Here is a 21,939-nt window from a genome sequence, read left to right on the forward strand (position 1 = left end):
GCCAATTTTTAATGTTCACATCTCCTAAATATAAGATATTTGTGCCTAAACATAACCAGGTCCTTTCTGTACTTGTCTCGGTAAAAGTAATTAGTTGAGTCATACGACTCTGGCTTGCCGCACACCACCACTATGATCTGGTCCTCCATCTTCACTGACAACCGCTTCTTCTCTGCTGTGGTCCTTCACCCTACGTCACAGCCACATCCAGTCCCTGATTGGTTGACGCGACGCGAATTTAGGAAAAAGCTCCGATTTTTCAACTCGTCCATCGCTCTCGCTCCGTTCCGCTCGGCGCGCCTTCCGCACCGCGTCCTTCGTCTCCTTCGCACCGCCTCGCGCCGCTCTGCTCCTGAACACGCCTCTACATAGGGATAACAAGTAAATTGGCGGCTCCTATCGCAGAAACCGCGTTCGGTGTGAACGCACCATTAGGGAAGTTGAGAACAAATGCAAAGCACACATAATAAATTCATATTAAATATTTGCAAAAAACACTTTTAAAATTATGTTTGATTTTTTTTTTCCACTTCACAATTATGTAAAACTTTGTAGGTTTATCACTTTAAAACCTCAATAAAATACATCGAGAACTGTGGTTAAAACATAACAAAAAATAAATAAAACTTTATTGGGAGAATATTTTTGCAAGGCGCTGTATACAAAACTCTTGCAAGCAAAGACTCAAACTTTGTTTTCTTTTGCTTAAAATGATCCGATTATTCCGATAAAACAACTTCTGTAACTAAGTCTAAAGAACCGTAAAATAACACATCTAATAAAAAGAGAAATGCTGAAGCAGCTGCTGGGTTTGAAACAATGACCATCCAACCCACATGGAACCTTCAGTTTGACATTTTACGGCCAAAAAACTGAACATACATAAGAAAAGGAACACTTTCACCTAACAAAAATCATGAACACAAACACTCAGATCACATATGCACAAGCATACGTACATAAAATACACACAAAAAAAATCCTTTAAAGTAACTTTATCAAAATAGGCGTGTAATATAAGGCACTAGAAATCTAAAATCAAAAAATACTCAATAGATGCTGTTTGAAATGTGACTGTGATCATTTTGTGTGCTTCACCGTGACCTCCGGAGTTGTGGCGCTCTCTCTGGACACACTGAACCAAATCGAGTGTAAAACATCTTGCGTCTGAAGTAAACGACACACCTTCGTCAACATCAACCTCATCATGGCGTGTAACTGCAGTTAAGTGACTTGACACAAAAATATATAATACATCTACTTATTGCACACTGAATCAGACAGAGAGAAAAGTTTAAGGTGAGCATTCCAGTGAGAAATTTGTCCCCTTCCCCAAACCCCCCACCCCCTGCATCCCTTTCTCGCTCCCTGCTCGAGAACTCTCCATGAAAGCTTATTTGGACACATAAATAGTTGATTTTTCTTCTATCATATCTTGCCTTCTGTACATACGTTCTGCAATTTCTTGTGTTTTAGGTGACTTTAAATGAGCAAACGCACATCTCGGCGGGATGTTCTCCGTCCTCGTGTCTCCTTGCTCTGCAGGGTGAGACAGTCACGTGCTGAGACATTAAGCCGCCACGTGTGTGAGTGTTTTCACAAAGGAAGGAGGTGCAGACTACGTGGCAGTCGCACTCGGAGGTGGCATTTGTCGTCGAACGGTGAGCAGTGAATCCTCCACACTAGATTTGATTGTACGCTTTAAAAAAAACATGGCTACAGCTTAAAAACCTTGCTTTTTGTTGTCAGCGGGGACACAAATTATAAAAGAAACAATAACAGAAATGCCTTTTTGTTTTTTAATAAAACTAAATAGTAATATATCTTTCTAAAAAACTAAATGAATGTTTTGCTTTGCAGTTTAAACCTCCCTTCCCTTATTTAAAATGGTGAAACGTAATAAGGTTGAACTGGTGGTGCTTATTACTGTAGAAATGTCCTCTTTTGATTTTCAGGAAACAAAAGTCAGTTTCCAAAATAATCAAGAACCAAAATAAAAAAAAGCAAGAAAAAATCACTCCTTGGTGCTCCTTTTTAAAGTACGTGTTCTTTGTCTTTTTAATACTGTGTGTTCTGTGTTCTCGGTTCCTTCTGTTGGCAATTCTCTGGTTCGTAAAAGCCGACGAGGACTCCACTGGATGAATGCGTAGACTTCCGACTTGGCTGTCCTCGTGGTATAAAAATCCAACTTTTTCCCGCAGCTTGGTCCTGTTTGGTGATGCTACACTGGTGGTGGACAGAGTGAGAGTTCCACACCGAAAACAACACAAAGCAATCTGGGTGCTCACAGAAGCACTGAGACCCCAAAATATTCATAATAATAATAAAAAAATCTATATTTGATCAAGTATTTTGTTTTGGAACAGTGGTTGAAGCTGCTTCTTCAGACTGATCCACAGGTGTGTTTGTGTTTGGACTGGGTGGGGGAGGTAGGGGGAGGTGAAACGAGTCACCCACCCTCCCCCCCGTCGGTTTAAGAGGATCGCGATGGCTCAGTTAGAAGTGCTGTTTCTGGGTATGGGGATAAGCCGATGGTCCGCCCCCTCATTTAAACTCTGTAGGTGGTGGCAAAATCTTCACGCACACATTCCAGCCAAGTGCACGTACTCAGGGTGTGTGTGACACTACAAAAAGGGAGCAGTCGGCTGAGCGGGGCGCGACAAGACAGCAACTGGGTTTATGTTGCATAGTGATCAAAGCTTCCCAGGTACTCGAGACTGGCCCGGTAGCAGAACTGGTACTGATCCTAGTGGGAGGGAAAAGAAAACGTGGGTTACAAAGCAAAATGTAATAAAAATGTACTAATCTTTTGTTTTTATAAGAAATTAGATATAGTGAGAAAATAGGCTCACCTCTGTCTGAACGGTGGCAGGTCTCTGCGTGCGCAGCATCTTGACTGTCTGGAAGATGTCCACCACTCCTTCATACCTCATCCTCTCCAGGACGATGCTGAGGGTGATGAACACACCGGTCCTCCCCACTCCAGCACTGTTGGAAGATGGGGAACAAATTATATGTGCATCTTTAGGACTTGTGTATGTTTCAACAGCCAGACAGTGAGCTTTAACAGAACTGGACCAAATGTGCTTCTTGAGCCATTGTGGCTCCTGATAACAAATCCGTTTCAAACATTGATAGTTATACAAATATTGATTGTGCTCTGAAAGACTGAAGTCTTCAGATGCTGCTTCAATATCAACAAATGTTCTTTCCTCATGAATTATTATTATTATTATTTTGTGAAATGAACCAGTCTCACATGCAGCAAAACAACCAACCATCATGATGCTGCAGCCCCCGTACTTCACATTTAAAGTATACCCAGGCTCTATGTTTTTTCGCCACATGTCACAATAGTCTTTGTAATCTGATGTTTTATGCTGGTTTTGGGGTAGTGGCTTCTTCCTCTCTGATTGGACTTGGTGCAGGACTTATTTCACAGTGGATAATGAATATCTCTAACCAGCTTCAGCCAGCATTTTTTCCAGAATTTCGCACCAAAATATCTGAACAGTATCAGTATGGTGGCTGGATGGTGTGCAATGTGTTTGATGTGTTGTTTTAAATTACATCCACAGGTGAGTCTGCATTTAACTCAAATCTTTGAATTAGCCCCTCATAAGCTTGACACTGCCAATTCTTTAAATGCATAGTAATCTCATTGTATTAAAGGTAAATCTGAGGAATTCTTCTCTTTCTCATTATTTTGGGATTCAACAAACAGAAAAAAATTGGTCAATCATAACTAAACTAAAGCACAAGATGTTTATTTTAAATAATGTCTGCTATTGTGAAAAAATGGGCTATCTGTTCCTTGTGCAGTGCGTGTAAATATCTGGTAAACTGTACTGCTGAAACAAAGATTATAGTATGTCTAGATGTACTGAGTCCAGGGATACATCTTAATTACCCTACTTATAAGTACAGGTTCTTCTCAAAATATTAGCATATTGTGATAAAGTTCATTATTTTCCATAATGTCATGATGAAAATTTAACATTCATATATTTTAGATTCATTGCACACTAACTGAAATATTTCAGGTCTTTTATTGTCTTAATACGGATGATTTTGGCATACAGCTCATGAAAACCCAAAATTCCTATCTCACAAAATTAGCATATCATTAAAAGGGTCTCTAAACGAGCTATGAACCTAATCATCTGAATCAATGAGTTAACTCTAAACACCTGCAAAAGATTCCTGAGGCCTTTAAAACTCCCAGCCTGGTTCATCACTCAAAACCCCAATCATGGGTAAGACTGCCGACCTGACTGCTGTCCAGAAGGCCACTATTGACACCCTCAAGCAAGAGGGTAAGACACAGAAAGAAATTTCTGAACGAATAGGCTGTTCCCAGAGTGCTGTATCAAGGCACCTCAGTGGGAAGTCTGTGGGAAGGAAAAAGTGTGTCAGAAAACGCTGCACAATGAGAAGAGGTGACCGGACCCTGAGGAAGATTGTGGAGAAGGGCCGATTCCAGACCTTGGGGGACCTGCGGAAGCAGTGGACTGAGTCTGGAGTAGAAACATCCAGAGCCACCGTGCACAGGCGTGTGCAGGAAATGGGCTAAAGGTGCTGCATTCCCCAGGTCAAGCCACTTTTGAACCAGAAACAGCGGCAGAAGTGCCTGACCTGGGCTACAGAGAAGCAGCACTGGACTGTTGCTCAGTGGTCCAAAGTACTTTTTTCGGATGAAAGCAAATTCTGCATGTCATTCGGAAATCAAGGTGCCAGAGTCTGGAGGAAGACTGGGGAGAAGGAAATGCCAAAATGCCAGAAGTCCAGTGTCAAGTACCCACAGTCAGTGATGGTCTGGGGTGCCGTGTCAGCTGCTGGTGTTGGTCCACTGTGTTTTATCAAGGGCAGGGTCAATGCAGCTAGCTATCAGGAGATTTTGGAGCATTCATGCTTCCATCTGCTGAAAAGCTTTATGGAGATGAAGATTTCATTTTTCAGCACGACCTGGCACCTGCTCACAGTGCCAAAACCACTGGTAAATGGTTTACTGACCATGGTATCACTGTGCTCAATTGGCCTGCCAACTCTCCTGACCTGAACCCCATAGAGAATCTGTGGGATATTGTGAAGAGAACGTTGAGAGACTCAAGACCCAACACTCTGGATGAGCTAAAGGCCGCTATCGAAGCATCCTGGGCCTCCATAAGACCTCAGCAGTGCCACAGGCTGATTGCCTCCATGCCACGCTGCATTGAAGCAGTCATTTCTGCCAAAGGATTCCCGACCAAGTATTGAGTGCATAACTGTACATGATTATTTGAAGGTTGACGTTTTTTGTATTAAAAACACTTTTCTTTTATTGGTCGGATGAAATATGCTAATTTTGTGAGATAGGAATTTTGGGTTTTCATGAGCTGTATGCCAAAATCATCCATATTAAGACAATAAAAGACCTGAAATATTTCAGTTAGTGTGCAATGAATCTAAAATATATGAATGTTAAATTTTCATCATGACATTATGGAGAATAATGAACTTTATCACAATATGCTAATATTTTGAGAAGGACCTGTATTTAGCCTGTAGTGCCAAGAACAACTTGAGTCCTTGTACAGCCTGTTTGTGAACATTTGAGCTGTTAAAAGCTCTTTAATGTTTACTCTGATTGTGGATACGGGCACATTTAGGCTATTTGTTATTTTCTTGTACCCATTTCCTGACTTATTTAGATCAGCACTTACTTGAAGACATATTCTCTTGTCTTTCCCATTTTAGGAATTTTAGGCTTGCCAATGAGTTTAGCACCGGTGACTTTGGGGATTTCTTTTAGGTGGGATTTTTCTTTACTGAATAGATGTATTCAATTTACACGTTGCATTTTTACTTTTCACAACTACTGCAATAAAATATAATGTTTTAAAAAGGACTATTTCAGATCTTTGTTAGGGATTCCAGTAGGTGTGAAAGGTGGTGTAAAGAAGGCCCCTGAAGGGCTTCAATGATGGCCAACTGAATATTCCACCTTGTCTCAGGTAAAAACGTTTTGGACAAAATGTGACTCAGGTTACCTTCACAGATCCAAAACATGTCTTATAGATAATAAATGGTGATTTTGTCCACAGTGTTCCAATTGTTAGTTGGCAATATAAAGGAAAGGACAATTTCAGTTTATAGAAGTGGGTAGTCCCAATCCCAAATCCATCAATAGCGATTCGGGTAAATTAAAAATAAAATAAACACATTGTCTTACCTGCAGTGCACTGTAATTGGACCATCCTGGCCAAACTGTTCTTTAGTTTTGTGCACTTGGCCAATAAAATCAATGAATCCTTCACCCGATTTTGGCACTCCTTGCTCTGGCCAATCAGTGAACTGGAACTGACGAACTGTCCTTGATTGGCCATCCTGGATGAAGAAAGTAAGTGGGTTGGGGGTTATCTTGTCTTTTTGCATAGATTAAAAAAACTAAACCAGTATGAATGCGTAGAAGCAAACAGGAGACTCACTCTTGCATCAGTCACTTTGAACTCTCGGAGGATGTACTGAGGCATGTTGTATTCAGCCATAGGGTCAACCACAAAGTACTGGTACCTGGCTGATCGCTCTGCTGGCCAGTACTGGTGACACTTCTCCTATAGAGGACAGCACAAATCGTTCTCTTTATTTCTGTCTCTATTTCTGCATCAGGTTTCAGGGATTCACTTCAAAAGTAGAGCATCTTTGGGGTTTTTATCAGAAGCTAATCTCAATTGTGCAGTGCAAAAGTTTTTTTTTATAGCTCTTGAGCTTTTTCACATTTTTCCAGTTATAACAGGGGTCCCAAAGTCCAGTCTTCGAGGGCCAGTTTTCTACTTCCTGATGAGTTTCTGCTTCAACACACCTAAGTCACATAATGTGGTCATTAACAGGACTCTGTAAAATTGCTTTAGAGCTGATTCAAGTTTGTCAGACCAGTGTGATTTGCTTTACAATAACAAATGGCAGTGTGCTTTACTGGGATTTAATGCGATAGACCGACAAAGTGGTATATAATTGAGCATCATTTTGACAAAGGCAAATCTAAAAACGGTGGCATGGATTTATATTTGGCCCCTTGAGTCAATACTTTGTTGATCCACCTTTTGCTGGAATCACAGCTTCAGGTCTTTTGGGATATGTCTCTCAAACCTTTTCACATTTAGATGCTGAATTCTTAGCCCATTGTTCAGAATCAGAATTAGCATTTTGGCCAACAGAGAATTTCATTTCAGTTTCAAGTGCTCACAGGGTATAGACATTAAGTATAAATATATAAACGTTCGAGGACATAAAATAAGATTAAAGGAACCAGTATGTACTTGTATGTGAATGTACAGCCGTTATTTAAATATATATATAAAGAAACGAAAAGAAAAAAAGGCAGCTTGTGATATGGCAATAATGCCTCTTTTGTTTCAAAGCAGAGCAGCTGACTATTCAGGCTGTTAGGTGTTCATCAGAGAGTCAGCCTGAGGGAAGAAATTGTCTCTATGGCTGCTGGATTTTGCAAATGGTGCTCTGTAGGTACCTGAAGGTAAAAGTCTGAACAGTTAGTGACCAGGGTGTGTAGGATCTGCAGTGATGCCAGCTCCCCTTTTCCTGACTTTGGACCTGTACTAGTCCTGGAGGGAGGGAAGGTCAGCCCTGATCATTCTCTCTGTAGATCTGCAGCTCAAGCAAAAGAGCTCAAGCTCAGTCAGATTTGATAGAGAGTGTCTGTGAGCAGCAACTTTAAGTCTTGCCAGATATTCTCAGTTGGATTTAGGTCTGGACCTTGACTGGACCCTTCTAAGACATGAAAATGCTTTGATCTAAACCATGCCATTGTAGTTCTGACTGTATGTGTAGGGTTGTTCTTTTTGCTGGAAGATGATCCTCATCCCAATCTGAAGTGTTTTGCAACATCTAAAAGTTTTCCTCCACGATTGTTCTGTATTCAGCTCTATTCGTCTTCCAACAAACTCTGACCAGCTTCAATGTCCCTACAGAATGAAGGCATACTGACAGCATGGTGCTGCCACCATCATGTTTTACAGTGGGGCTTGGGTGTTCAGAATGATGGTGTGGTGTTAATTTGGTGCAACACAGAATTTTGTATGTAGGCCAAAAAATTCAAATTTGGTCTCATCTGATCAGAGCGCCTTCTTCTTGCATAACGTAACTTCTTTCAACTTTAGTTGTACCATGAATAAAATACAAGGCACTGTACAAAAGACCATAGATGTTTGCCTGTGCCTAGACCGTACCCGTCCCATTTCTCTCAGCTTGGTCAGCATGACAACTATTGTAGAGTTGTGTTCCCACAGCATTCTCCAGTAGTCCTCTGTGGTCTCAGCCAGTGGGCCCTGGGTTGCTATATAGGCCCGCTGTTGCCTGCAAACACCAGCACATAATAAATGTATAAAAATATCAACCAGAGCATCAACAGAATCCAGCTGATGCTCGACTCCCACCTGTATCCATCAATGAAGCTGGCATTGATGTAATCGGACCCCTCAACTCCTCTGATTGGCTGCAGACACACGCGTGTCGTCTCATAGGGCATGATGTTCACCAGTCGGTTCTTGAACTTGTTGCACGGCAGATTAGCACTCACGAACCGAGATGTGTGGGCCTTGGCGCTGGCCAGACGCTGGAAGCAAACAAATATATTCATTTTATAAATATTAAATCATTGCAACATTACACACTTTTGACAAAATTTTAGAAGAAGACTCCACATAGTAACAGACCACATCCAACTTCAGACAGATATGGGTCAACGGAAAAAAGGAAAAACAAGTTTAAACAAATTCAAACAGCTTATTAAAATGCATTCAACAGAATGTCTGGACTTCCTCTGACAAGCTGGACAAGTGAAATAGAAAGATCGACTAAACCGGACAAGCCTCAGGATATTTATCCAGACATCTTAAATTGAATAAACAAAGCAGGGGCGACTCCGAGGGATCAGGGCAGCGGTTCGGGAATGGAAGGGGGCGAATATAACGAGACGAATAAGAGCAGAAGAAAATCAAGAGTTGGGGTGTAGGAAACCACAAGGCCCCACACTGTCTCAGCTCACATATGTGAACCATACATGATCCTGCACTAGAAGAAAAAGAAGTAAAAAAATAAAAGAAAAACCCCTCACCCAGACCTCCGAAAAAGAAAAACAAAGACATAAAGAAATTTAAAAAAACTACCCACCATTGTATGTAAGTACATGTACAGACACAGGGAAGACTCCCCTCACCCCTGACCATTGGATGACAAGGCCTTTAAATGGGAGACAGAACAACTGAAAAATGGGCCGAGGGAGAGACCGCAGACGCTGGCAGAACAATGGGGTCTGGTAAAGTGAGCGGCTGTGAGAGAACCAGCTCTACCTTGTTTTCTTACAGATGAGTTGAGATGGAAAATCCCCTCCTGACCACGGGTTCACCAGTCATCCGGCTACGACTGCGAACTGGCTTTCCAGCATCAACAACAGTAACTCTTCATGCAGTCTGTACTGACTGACTGTGTTTTATCAGCAAACAAACATAATGTCTTTACCCCTCAATTTGACACATGCCAATACCGGCTTTGAACTCGCGAGGGGAAACAAAAACACGACGTCTTAAACCTGGAGCTGGGGAACCGCGTTTCTTGATTTTCTCACACGCATGCTTCAGCTTTTCTTTGATTTTTATGCGTGGGGATGTGACACCCATCATCCGTGAGAAAGCCCCCACATGTTTTAGTGTTGCTCTAGTGGTGGGAGCTTCAGACGGCGACCCGTGACGTCCCGTTGGTGTTCTACTGAGATGAAATACAGCGAAACAGTCAATGCTGGCATTATGGTTCATATTTGCTGTCGTTTAGAGGAAGCCGCTGCTATTAAGCGGGGAATGCTGGCCCATAGGATGGGGTAGATTGCATGCGGTCGCTCTGCGTTGACTTTGCCCTGTGAGTGTCTGAGCAGACATAAACCATTACCTGCAAAAATCTGAGCCATATGGTTTTGCTATATATACCTGAGGCTGCCAGACCAGTCAGGCCTGCAGAGATCTTATCGGGGAATAAGTGAATATCAGCGTAAAAAAGTTAAAAGAGTAAAACTGCTTCAGCGGATGTCTGCTGGTGGTGTTTTCTCTGTTTAAACCAGCTCCATAAATCTGTTAAAATAGGACCTTGTGTAAAGAATCTATTTTAACATGTGCTCACCAAGTTTCAAAACTCTGATGCTCTCGCAGATCTGAATATGAGGGTTAATCTTAATTCATATAAAGCCATCTTTAAGGTGGACTGAAACCTTAAGAACTAGCAAAACATCATAATATTGGTTATAATATAAAAATAGCAAATAACTTAGAGGTTAACAGCCATCAGAACTAGATTTCCCTGCATCTTGGAGGCTGATGTTCTGCATCCTTCTTCCAGCTCACTTCTACTATAGCTGCTATTTTACTGAGAGAATAATTATTATTTAAGAATTTTTTACTGTTTCCTCTATTTGTTTAATCTCTTTTCTTAATATTGTCTTTTTTGTTATTTCTAAATGTAAATTTACTTTTCATTTTCTTGATAACAGGTAACACTTGTTTAGGGCAGGGGGTTTTGTCCGACTCCCCCCCCCCCGCACTTCTGACAAATAAAGTTAAAGCTGCAAATCCTACTTAAGCCTTGGAAAAAAAGGTGTTATATCAGGTTTTATAAATATGTACTGTATAAGGAAATGATTGTTATATAGTGGTTAGTCCGAAGCAAATGTTTGTTTCATATGGACTTTATGTTTAAAAACATTGGTCATTCCTGTTTTGTTTTGATCAAAGTTAGTAAGACTTATTGAGGACGATCTAAAGAGCCACACGTGGCTCTTTTTACAATAATTTCAGGGGTATGAAGTGGAAGAAGAAGTGGAAGAAGAAATGGACGTAATGGAAATGCGTGGGTATAAAACTGTGGTATGAATTAACGAATGGCGAGAATTGACCAAGAAAATTTCCATTTTTATTTATCAATTCTCGTTTTAGTATTTGTTATTGTAATGCTTCGTTTTGCCATGAGAAGCACTGTACCGACCCACTTAAATTGATTGCATTTATTAAATGTTATTCCACAAAAAAAACTGCTTTTAAACCTGTGAACAACTTTTAAAGTCATGCATAAAATACACATTTAATCACACTTAGAAGTTGCCTCTTTAGAATTGTATCTGACTTCCTTTCATGGCTGCCATAAATCAGTTAAGTGTCTTTATAGAGAGCTGCACAATTTTATTACAATCACTATAGAAACTTGTGCAATACTGCAATGGCAAAGCACAGCTTGGATGCAAAAGTTGGTAGTTTCTTATATTTCTAAGTACCATCCATTCATGTTCTTCAGTAATTTGTTTGCTTGGACAGCTAGATTGACTTTCACTGCCCTTGAAGCCCATACCTGACAAAGATTTTACTGCCTGAGATGCTAAAGCTCATGAAGTGTGACAAGTTTGAGGAAAATGTGGGTTGATCACATCTAAAATGATCATCAACAATAACATCGTAATAGCATGTGTTCATATTACTATGCAGGCCTAAATGCATTACATACATCAGCGGTGCAGATATGTGTGCTCACCTTGAACTCCACCTCCATGCCGGTGATGTTCTCTCCTGGCTCAATCTGTGTCAGCCTCTGAATGTAAGAGTACAGGTTCCTGGCGGGGACCTCGGTGTTCCCACACGTCACGGCCTCCAACAAAGCGTCGTGGATGAAGATGTACTGGTCTTCTGTCTGGACCATGTAGTTCCTCTGGGAGCGCATCAGCGTGACATGGCCGTAAATGTCGACGGTCTTCTCGTGCTTGATGCGCTCTGTCATGCCGTCGATGACGATGAAGCAGCCGGTTCGGCCCACACCAGCGCTGAGGCCATAATAAATAAATAAGTAAATGAGGTGACAGATGGTGATGGGATTGTCTCACCTAGGTTGAATATGAACAGTGTAAGCACCAAATCTGGGCCTCTCATGTTTGGTGCACAAATGAAACAAAACAGCCAACTGGAAAGAGTTCCACGAGGCATGCAAAAATCTAAATCAGCAATGAGTCAGCATCATATCGGCCCTCTCGACATATAATCCAGAAATTTTATACATTTAGCTGCCGACCCAAACACTTCACATTTCTGCTGCGCTGGTACCCATCGATGAGACAACCTGACCGAGCAGGTTTCTGCAAGCGAATACAAAGCCCTTTATGTGATTACATTAATTTTACTCTGTGTGTGTGTGTGTGTGTTTGTGTGTGTGTGTTGTTCAGGTAGAATGAGATTGGGCCCGTTGAGGCTGGTTGATGTGTTAAGGCACATCATGATGGAGTCTTGCCGATATAATTAAATTTGACTGATAATCCTGCTGGATACTCCATCTGACTGCGACAGGAGATTAGGAATAGCTTCTCTCCTGCCAGCCTCCTGCCCTCATCCCCCTGCTTCTTTATCTTCTCTGTGAGTATCCGTGCAGAACTCGAACACCAGCACAGACACTTTTTCACTCTCACATTTCTGCTTTTTTTACACTCCATTTTCTGCCCATCTCTGTGATTCTTTAATTCATCATTTTCATTCATTGCGTCCTGGATTTCACCTCACATTCTGCACAAATCTTCTCCTCTAACTCCCACTCCCTCTGGTATCATTTTCACTCAATCATTGTCTCCTTTTCCCCCTCTCCCTTTCTTCCTCCACGTCCATACTCCACTAATTCCTCCTCCTGAGAGCTTCTGCTCCATATTTTCTTCACTCAGCTCCATCTTTTTTTCTTCCCCTCGCTCTCTCTCGCTGGTAAAAGCAAATAGCTGTTTCCTTCCAGCTCTGGCTCTCGACGCTGTGCCGTGACAGTAATGACACGTTTTCAGAATCTTCCTCCATCCAGCAAATGAGCATCCCGCTGCTTAGACAGCAACTCATTTAAATGTAAACTTCTGAACCCAGCTTCTCCGGCAGCATGAATGGCCAATTTTCAACACTGGAAAGTAATCATGGGAAATGTTTGAGATGGTGAATTTTGTGAAGAAAGGAATTTGGCAGTCTAAGCCAGTCACGGTGGTTTGAGGTTTGCGTATTGGCAGGTAATTCCAGACTGTGTAAAAAGTTCCAAACAAGTGCCCCTAAACTCTGGCTGGTATTCATAAATTAAAACTCAAAATTACCTAAAAATGTATTTTGAGGATCAAGGTTTGGTCCCCTTTGCATTTACTGAAAGGGCATAAGTACACCTCAGTAGTTGATAACAAAATATTACAGAAATGTAGACACACCTGCAATGCACAATCATCGGTCCAGCATCTGGAGGGTTGCAGGCCTTGACCCGGCGAAGGAAGGCCAAGAACGGGGTGGGGTGTTCAGGGACCCCGTGGTCTGGCCAGGCTGTGAACTGGAAGTGACGAACTTCGCGCTTCTCGTTAGAGCCGCTCTGAAAGAGTAGAAAGGGTAGATCAAACACTGATGAAGCTACAGTCATTCTTTTAATTTCAACTCCTGATAAACCGTTTTAAAATCATCAAGCTGAAAATCTCTATCTCCCTGAAAATGTTAATGAAAAATAATATTTAAAAACGAATTTAAAAATTAGGTTTAGACAAATTTGTTGGTACCTGTCATGATCCCTGGATGTAGATTTAGTTTGGAGTTACATCTCATATCTTTACTTTAAGACTTGATGTTCTTGTTTTTTTCAGTAGATGCCTGTGTTTATAGATAGCTATTATTTCCAGATCTGAGTATTTTTGTAGGGTTTCACTGGGTTTACTTTTGAAAGTACACCAAACAGCCTGGACAATGTCTTGCATTTACCAAATATTCATCCATCCATTTTCTATACACGCTTCTTCCATACTAGGTCACGGGGGAGCTGGTGCCTATCTCCAGCAGTAATGGGTGATAGGCGGGGTACACCCTGGACAGGTTGCCAATCCATTGCAGGGCAACACAAAGACATACGCACCCTGATTCACACCTAAGGGCCATTTAGAGAGACCAATTAACCTAAAGGCATGTCTTCGGACTATGGGAGGAAGCCGGAGTACCCGGTGAGAACCCACGCATGCATGGGGAGAACATGCAAACTCCGTGCAGACAGACCCTTGGCCGAGAACCAAACTGAGGACCTTCTTGCTGCAAGTCAATCTGAGTTATTAATATCTGAAATGAGAGCTTCAAACTAAACAGCTCTGGTGGGAAGGAACCAATATTTTCATAGTCCATATAGAATTTATTTTCCACGTTTTCTAATGTTTCTTTCTTTTCTGTGACTGTTTTATTTTTTGATGCTTTTAACTGATTTTTTAGTTTGTCTTTTAATCTATCAGGCATTCTCTGTCTGTTCTCTGTCCCTTTGTTTTTCTGTAAAGCACTCTGAATTAGCCTATATATGAATGGTGCCCTGCCTGTACTAGTTTAGTCATGACTTTTCCTCTGTGCCTCAGCTCTTGGGCTCTTACTCATCCAGTAGTTAGGATAATCTGTTTTGCATCCAGTGATCAACATGCCAGCATATACAGGGAACCAGTTTTCATTCACCACTTATTAGTTCCTCCCATTCAACTCCTAAGATGCTTTCAGATTCTCTGTTGGATCCCTTGCCATTAGTACGTTTTCATGAACGTTTCTCATCACTCTTCACTCCGTCTGCCTGCCGGTTCTCCGGTCCATTTCCCTGTACTTGAATCCTCATCTCAACCAACATATGCTGCTCTCCTGTTCTTCTTGCAAAATAAAGAAATGTACTATGAAATCTCCTATTAAATATTAAAATAATATATTATAAAATTTCTATATTAATAAAAATACTTTAAAAAATCAATTCATGTAAAAATACGTATTATTATTATACTATATTATATAAATAAATATAGAGTGTAAAAATTATGCGCATTTTTAGGGAGTTGCCAGTCTCTATCACTGTTATTTTGGAGGTCATAGGCTGAAAAGTTGGGGAACCCCTGCTCTAGACAATACACTTATATTGATGTTTTTGTCATGTTAGCCATGCTAAGTGTACTAATTGGTAAATATGTTGGCTGAGTTTTACTGCGACTAACTGTGTGTGCTCTCTGTTATCCCATTGACATGAAAACTGGCTCAGAGCTTATCTGCTTAGCTGTGTTTCTCTCTTAGATGAAGCCACTAAAGGAGCTACTACTACTATGATCCTTTTACTTTTCTTTAACATAGAAAGTGCTCCTGGATCAGTGCTTCTGTGTTTTTTTTTTTTTTTTTTGTCTGTGCTCTGTTCTCTCACACTTGATTCACAGGAACTGCTCTCTCACACACACAGGCTGCTGACATTGTCTCTGCTCTTAATTCAAATAATTAATGAACACTCACGAAAGGAAAGCTGGAAATAAATGCTTTCATTGCTGATTCATTTTAAAAAGAATTTGGAATCGGCTAAAATCAGTATCAGCAGGTCAAAACGTTACAAAACACGATAGCCATACAACTCTGATTGGAGCATTTCTACTCAACATGCAGAAAAGGACCCTTGATTTTGAAAAAGACACATCAATGTTACCAATGCTACCTTGTAAAGAGCGAAGGTCCTCATAGAGTAGGTGGCCAGCTCCACTGTGTCCAGCAGAGTGACCTGGATGAGGCCATAGGTCTCTGTGCCACGTGTTGGCCAGTACTGATCGCATTTCACCTACAAGGGAAAAGACGAGGAGCTGTCAGATGCAGAGGTTTATTTTAATGCATGTGCACATTTCTGTGAAAGAAGAGTAGAAAAACACTGGAGAGGACACAAGTGCAAAAAGAAGTGAAAAACGAGAGAGCAGTGATGAAGTAACATCCCAGAAACATTGAAAGAAATATGCATACAGAATCAGACCAGTGGTGGTGTTTCAGTTTGTGAAGTGTTTCGGTGAGTGTGCACAGTGAGAAGTGACAGCGAGAGGAATAAAGTAGAGCAGATATTACTACATGATGAATTCTCACAAGGATCCACTTATTGGTTGTAAAAAAATGCTCAAGATGAGCTTTTAGACACTGTCTGTTCCCCGGCACTCCATCATAAATACCTCCAAGAAATCTCATGGCGCACTACACCCATTCTACAACCACCAAAGCACCTGAAATTTCTTGGTCTAGGCAGTCATATTTGTAGTTTAACAATTCAGCTTCAGAGACTAAAGAGAAGAGAAGAAAAGAAAATCCCAGAGGAGTTGGGCCTTGGCAGAACCAGGCCAAACCAAACGTTATGTGCTAAACCTTCCAGTCCTCACATCAAAGACGGCAGGGAGCTCAGCTCAGTTTGCTCTGCATTCCACTGCTCCAGACTGGGGATTATGCATTTGGCCCGAGATGTTCGGGCTGTAATTACAGCTTTCCAACTGTTGTTTTCCCACCAGACCTTAAGACACTGCAGGGACAGAAATGGTTGTCCATGTAGGGGGGCTGAGCTCACTGCCAGCAAGTTAAAAGGGCAGAAAAAATGCAAAAAACCCCCGAAAAAAAGCTCAGCCCGGTGTGAAGACTATATTAACTGCTGATTAATAGACTGTAGACAGCATGACTGTGGCTTGATTTGTGTTTAGGAGGAAGGATTCGGGCAAGATTCCCACATTGGGACCATCTGTGATCATCTTTGTTCTTAATGAGTAAACACATGACGGTGTAACGTTGAGAGGTGTTAAATAAGATCAAATGGTTTTCTCAAATGAGCTCACTACTCAAACATACAGTAGTACAGAAGTAGGAAGAAAAAAAAAGAGCCAAATATGTACAAATTAAGAGATGTCCTTGCAGGAGTTTAAGAACACAGACCAAATAAAACTTCAATACTCTTTAGCTTCTGATGTTAACTAAGACTTTATGTAAAGACTAATGAACTCCTCTTTTTAATGGTGGGGTAAAGAAAATAAAAAGTTTTGTGATCATGCAAACTGTACGAACTGATGTGTACTGTCTCTGACCTGCAGCGGTCACAAAAAAAACCCCATTTCAGACCATGTTAGGTGCCTTTTTGTAAACGAGTCTACATTATCACTCAATACAGCTGAGAAAATAATCAAACAGAGGGAAAAAAGGGGAAAAGGGATAAGGGTGCATTAAAAAAGGGGAGGATTAGAAAAAGACTGAAAGAGAGATCTTGCCTTAGAGAAGAAATAAGAGGGCATCTGAGGGTCAGAGAGACACAACAGAGACAGTTGGAAACGGTTGAAAAGGAAAACAGAGTTTTAACACAAAGCACAGGTTAGTAGGAGAAGAATCACAGACGGGGGAGAAAGGATCGTTTTCTGAAAAGACTCTGGACATAATTGTTAGCACTTAATCATAATTCATACCTCAAGCCATTCTTGTTCATTTTATTCTTACATGACATACTCATTACACTGGATTTTCACTCAGGCGCACATTCAGTTAACAGAAAAATGCCTTAGAACCAAACGACTCTCTAAGTCATTACTAGCCCCAGTTTAGCTGTGTCTGTAATCCCCTTTTGGCCTTGTTCAATAAACATATTCTATTCTGCTCCATTCTGTTCTGATCCACTTGCATGTTGCCTTGTGCTGCTCACTGCTTTAAGTGAAACAAAATGATTTAAAACTACAGATTATGTGTAGTGCCTTGGAAACATATTCTTACCCCTTTAACCTTTGTCATGTGACAAATACAAGTTTCAGTGTATTTTATTGGGATTTTATGTTACAGACCAACACAAATTAACTGAAGTGGAATGAAAATAAACCACGATTGATAATGTATTACAAAGTGTGGTATGTATTTGTCTTGAACTACCTTCAATCAATACTTCTGCAAAACCACCTTTCACTTCAATTTCAGGTGCAAGACTTTTGGGGTATGTCTGTACCGGCTTTGCACATTCAGAGACATTTTTATTTCTTACTTCTATGCAAAGTAGCTCAAGCTCAGTCAGATTGGATTGATAGCATATGTGAGAATTCATTTTGAAGTCTTGCCACAGATTCTCAGTTGGTTCTAAGTTTGGACTTTGACTAGGGCATTCTTACACAAGCGTATACTTTGATATAAACATTTTAACTTTTGCTGTGTAATTGAAATAATTTCTATGCTGAAAAGCCCAGGTCTATCCCAGTAAGGGGGTGGGGGTATCATTTTGTATTATTTTCTTTCCACTTCACAATAAAGAATTATTTTGCGTTGATCTGTCAACACTTTCAGAATATTAAAATAAACCCTTGAAGTACGCTTGTATGACTGGCCTCTAGTCTCTGCTGCACCCTGCCTCCATATAAAATAAAATAAAAAGGTAATTGATTATACTTACAATTTGTAAATCAATAGGTGAACTGGTATCTTAATAAGTTAAAGTGTGTGACACAGAGGTTTCTTAATTTCTTGATTCTTCTTGTAATAGACCTTTTTTCTTCCAGCATAGTAACTAATCTACCATAGCTGAACCTAACTGGCATCTAATGCCACCATTAATCACCCTAGACATACAATGTAATGTCTTTTCCACTTTTTATATGGGTTTTAAGCATTTAACTAAACTATATTCTCTTTTACTCTACTGTGTGTGAGCATCCTTGACCTTCTCGTTCTTTTGTCCTGATAAACCTGGGGTATGGCATTTTGTTATTATTCTACCCTGTTCTTGCTGTTTTATACTTCAGTGTTATTCCACCACATCGTCTTACCCGTGACTTCTCCTCCAGCTTGGTCATCATGACGATGTTGGCTGTGTGCTGCTCCCAGACCATCCTCCAGAAATCCCCAAAGGTCTCTGGAAGGGGCCCTTGAGTGGCTATGTAAGCATTCTGACGACGGTAGCCATCAATGTAGTTTGCATTCATATAGTCACTGCCAGGAACACCTGGATGTTGAGAAAACATTGGAAATCTTCAGAAGGTTGAGGAAGGAAGAGAGAGATGCATCAGTAAAATGAGACATACAGTGAACTAAGATGGGATGAAGGAGGTAAAGATTCAAGGGTCCAACACAAGGGTTGTAACTAAATCTAATGCCACCACAAGACCGTACGATATTAAAGTGACACAACATTTCTCAGCAAAGAGAAGTCTCTATCTAGTTGGTGTCAGAATGTGACTTTGTCAGATGAAATAATTTTAAGCTGTTGTATCTATGTTTGACACTTTTCAAATAAGGAAGGGAGTAGTTGCCTTGTTTAATTGATAGAGTGGACTAATAAAGACTTTGCCTGGCTGATGATACTCAGCTACATTTGAGCTCTTCCATCCTTAAAATAGTTTGTGTGACAGTGGAAAAGAAAAATGGTGCGAGGCAAGATACAAACAAAGTATAAGCTTTTAAATCGACTAATCGTTAGCCATTAAATAATTTAGCATCACTAATATCATTAATGATGCTAAAGTGGGCAGTGTCTAGACTACATTTGATCATCTCTAGTTTAAAATCAAAAATATTTAGACCTATCAAATCTGAAGTGGATTATTCTAAACTAATTACAGTTTCACAATCTGATGTGTAAACCCTTACAATCACACTACCACCAACACTCTGAACCATTAATACAAGGCAGGATGACTCCACATTCTGACCCTACCATTTGAATGCTACAGCTAAAATCTAAATTCAACGGAATACGTTTTTCTGCCAGTGAACATCAGTTTTATTCAGCTGTATAGTAAAAAAATGGATTATTATTTAAGTTTAGTGCTTTGACAGGCGTGTTATGTCAAAGTAATAAAGGCTGAGAATCATATAAGGTCCTGGTAGGGGAATTAATATTTTTCTAACGGCCAGTGTCCTCTGTTCTGTCGTCGTCTTTTATAATACAAGTTAAGACGATCATGGGCCTAATCTGGGTATACTGTGGATGTTTCGCCTACAATGGCAGTACGACTGTAAGGACGTCTTTGTGTAAGACTCAGCTGACGCTGCCTGTCCTGCAGGGGATTGTGTGTGAGTGTGCGTGATGTGGTAGGCCGTCTGTGTGTGTTTGATTTGGGATCAGGCCTGCTCATCTAGGGCCTAATACCATAATCCCAAAAACCACTGAGTCACAGCTCAAACATGCACGCATACACCAATACACCAAAGCACACGCAAAGACATGCGTTCAGAAATGCGCACTGCACGTTGAGCAGTGACCCGATTCTGCCGAGGTGGAAGACGAGAATCCTTTAGAGTCTTCTGATGACAGTTTACAGTTTTAAAAAAAGGCAGAAGTCAAAGGGAAAACTGCAGAATCCCCACAGAAAGAAACTATTGAAGCTGATTTTCTGAGGCAGATTACTTTAAGAGGACGACCCGTGCAGTTGTAAAAACCCAATCCGACATCTCAAACAGCACAGATGCACAAAGCTGTTAAAATGAAAAGAGTTTCTCTTTTTCACACATCTTAGTTCCAATGGGATGGGGACAGACAGTAAGACGAGCTTCTAACATATGTTTATAAACCTCAGTCTTTAAAGGACGGACAGCTTTAATGCTTTGATGCGCTTCAACTTATTGCAAGGGGACTAAAACAGAGGCATTTTGCAGATAAACACACATAGAGTTCCACTTTCTGGATGGCTGTACTGGCTTGGCAGAGCTGGTGCTTTTATGAATGTGTGAAGTAGACTGGGAGCAAAAAGTGCATATCTGTGCTTTTGCACATTCTGTTTTTTTCATGTTTTTTTCTTTACAGCACAGATATTTTGTGTGTGTGTGTGTGTACATGCCTGCATCGATGAATGTGTGGTTTGGACGTGCTCAAGAGTATATGTTTTTTAAAGCTGAAGGGATGACAGACAAGCCAGGGCTCCAGGACAGATGGGGGTGGAAGGGCTTCTCACACATGCTCAGCCCAGATAAGGCTCATCTGTTTGGGCTTGGCCTCCCACTGCCTCACTCTCTGCATTGGAGCAGTCGGTTTAATTGCCTCAGGTCTTTCCCAGCTGAGGTGGGTAGCATGCTTCAAAATGCACAATCAGAACAGAACTATGACTATTCTTTCTTCTTTGCTTCCTCCTCTCATTTTAGATCATTCAAATGGTCAGAATGCAGAAAATCCGGTGCACAATGAATGTATTACCGAGTAGTCTGAAGAGCATATTTTCATAACAAAATCCTCTGATGTTGAAATTATTATTGTGCCTTACAAAACCAGTTGTACGTTAGGGTGCCACTATTGGTTGAAAGTTGTAGTTTTCTGACATAAATTGTGTATCAGTATAGTCACACAACAGTCTATTTTATATCTGTTATAGGAAAGCACTGGTGAGAGGGTTTGAAAGCGACATCAGACTAAAGGTTAGGATCTACATGCTTTTGAGCATACTGTTACCCAAAATTAATCATACACCTGGGAAATTTAGATTTAAAATTAACCCAATAAGTTTGTTTCTGAGTGGACAGGTGTCCCTCTAAAGCCAATAAAAACAAAGTAAAAGGAGTATACATTTGGAGTATGTTGTTAAGGGTAAAATATTGCTTTAAACCTAAATCTGCCAGGGGTATGAATAAATGTGGGTTTAACTGTACACGTGGAGAATGATGTTTACTGTTAGTAACTGTGATTATTGTGCAAACTGGATAGAATGCTTAAAACATTTTGAAATGGGAACACATTTTGTCTTTATTTCATATAGTAAAATCCTATTTTACAGTGGCTCCTCGCTCTCACACACATGCCATCTACTCATCATTTATGACAAAAAGCTTGAAATTTTTTTGTAATGGTGTTAAATATAATTTATAGTAGTAAGGTCAACAGCGAGAAAATGGAAAACGAAACTGGGTAAACTCGGCATAAGACATCAAATCTCTGATTAGTGCATCTTTAATGCAGGTTCAACAGGCAATCAAAATTTCTCAAACCTAGTGAAGCAAGCTTTTGGCCCTGGCTGCCTTATGAGCAGGTGCAGAGACCAGGCATCCTTACCCTATCTGTGACAATAAACATTTTAGACACCAGGATAACGCAGCCTGGGATTTGATGGAGATCCAAATGGGACGTTAAAGCCAGAACCATGTAAGATTGATAGTTGATGGCGGATCA

At 40.7% G+C, this 21,939-nt stretch overlaps 1 protein-coding gene across 23 annotated transcripts in view; it reads right to left on the reverse strand.

The window, feature by feature from the left end:
* Window positions 1-594: 594 nt before the first annotated feature.
* Window positions 595-21,939, reverse strand: part of ptprdb (protein tyrosine phosphatase receptor type Db) — a 270,931-nt gene continuing 249,586 nt past the window's right edge. For 15 of the 23 annotated variants that reach the window (XM_047365113.1, XM_047365112.1, XM_047365110.1 and 12 more), the window contains 11 exons: window positions 18,611-18,786; window positions 17,081-17,104; window positions 15,511-15,630; window positions 13,247-13,401; window positions 11,566-11,851; window positions 8,433-8,611; window positions 8,226-8,352; window positions 6,468-6,593; window positions 6,212-6,366; window positions 2,853-2,988; window positions 595-2,746 (listed from right to left, as the gene is read on the reverse strand). In XM_047365113.1, the coding sequence (XP_047221069.1) occupies window positions 2,678-2,746; window positions 2,853-2,988; window positions 6,212-6,366; window positions 6,468-6,593; window positions 8,226-8,352; window positions 8,433-8,611; window positions 11,566-11,851; window positions 13,247-13,401; window positions 15,511-15,630; window positions 17,081-17,104; window positions 18,611-18,786 (1,553 nt within the window). In that variant the 3' untranslated portion in view covers window positions 595-2,677. The remainder of the gene's footprint in view (window positions 2,747-2,852; window positions 2,989-6,211; window positions 6,367-6,467; window positions 6,594-8,225; window positions 8,353-8,432; window positions 8,612-11,565; window positions 11,852-13,246; window positions 13,402-15,510; window positions 15,631-17,080; window positions 17,105-18,610; window positions 18,787-21,939) is intronic. The other 8 variants (XM_047365128.1, XM_047365124.1, XM_047365127.1 and 5 more) reach the window with 1 other exon arrangement.

The sequence above is a fragment of the Girardinichthys multiradiatus genome, chromosome 5 (genome assembly GCF_021462225.1).
Source record: "Girardinichthys multiradiatus isolate DD_20200921_A chromosome 5, DD_fGirMul_XY1, whole genome shotgun sequence".
Classification (NCBI taxonomy): Eukaryota; Metazoa; Chordata; class Actinopteri; order Cyprinodontiformes; family Goodeidae; genus Girardinichthys; species Girardinichthys multiradiatus.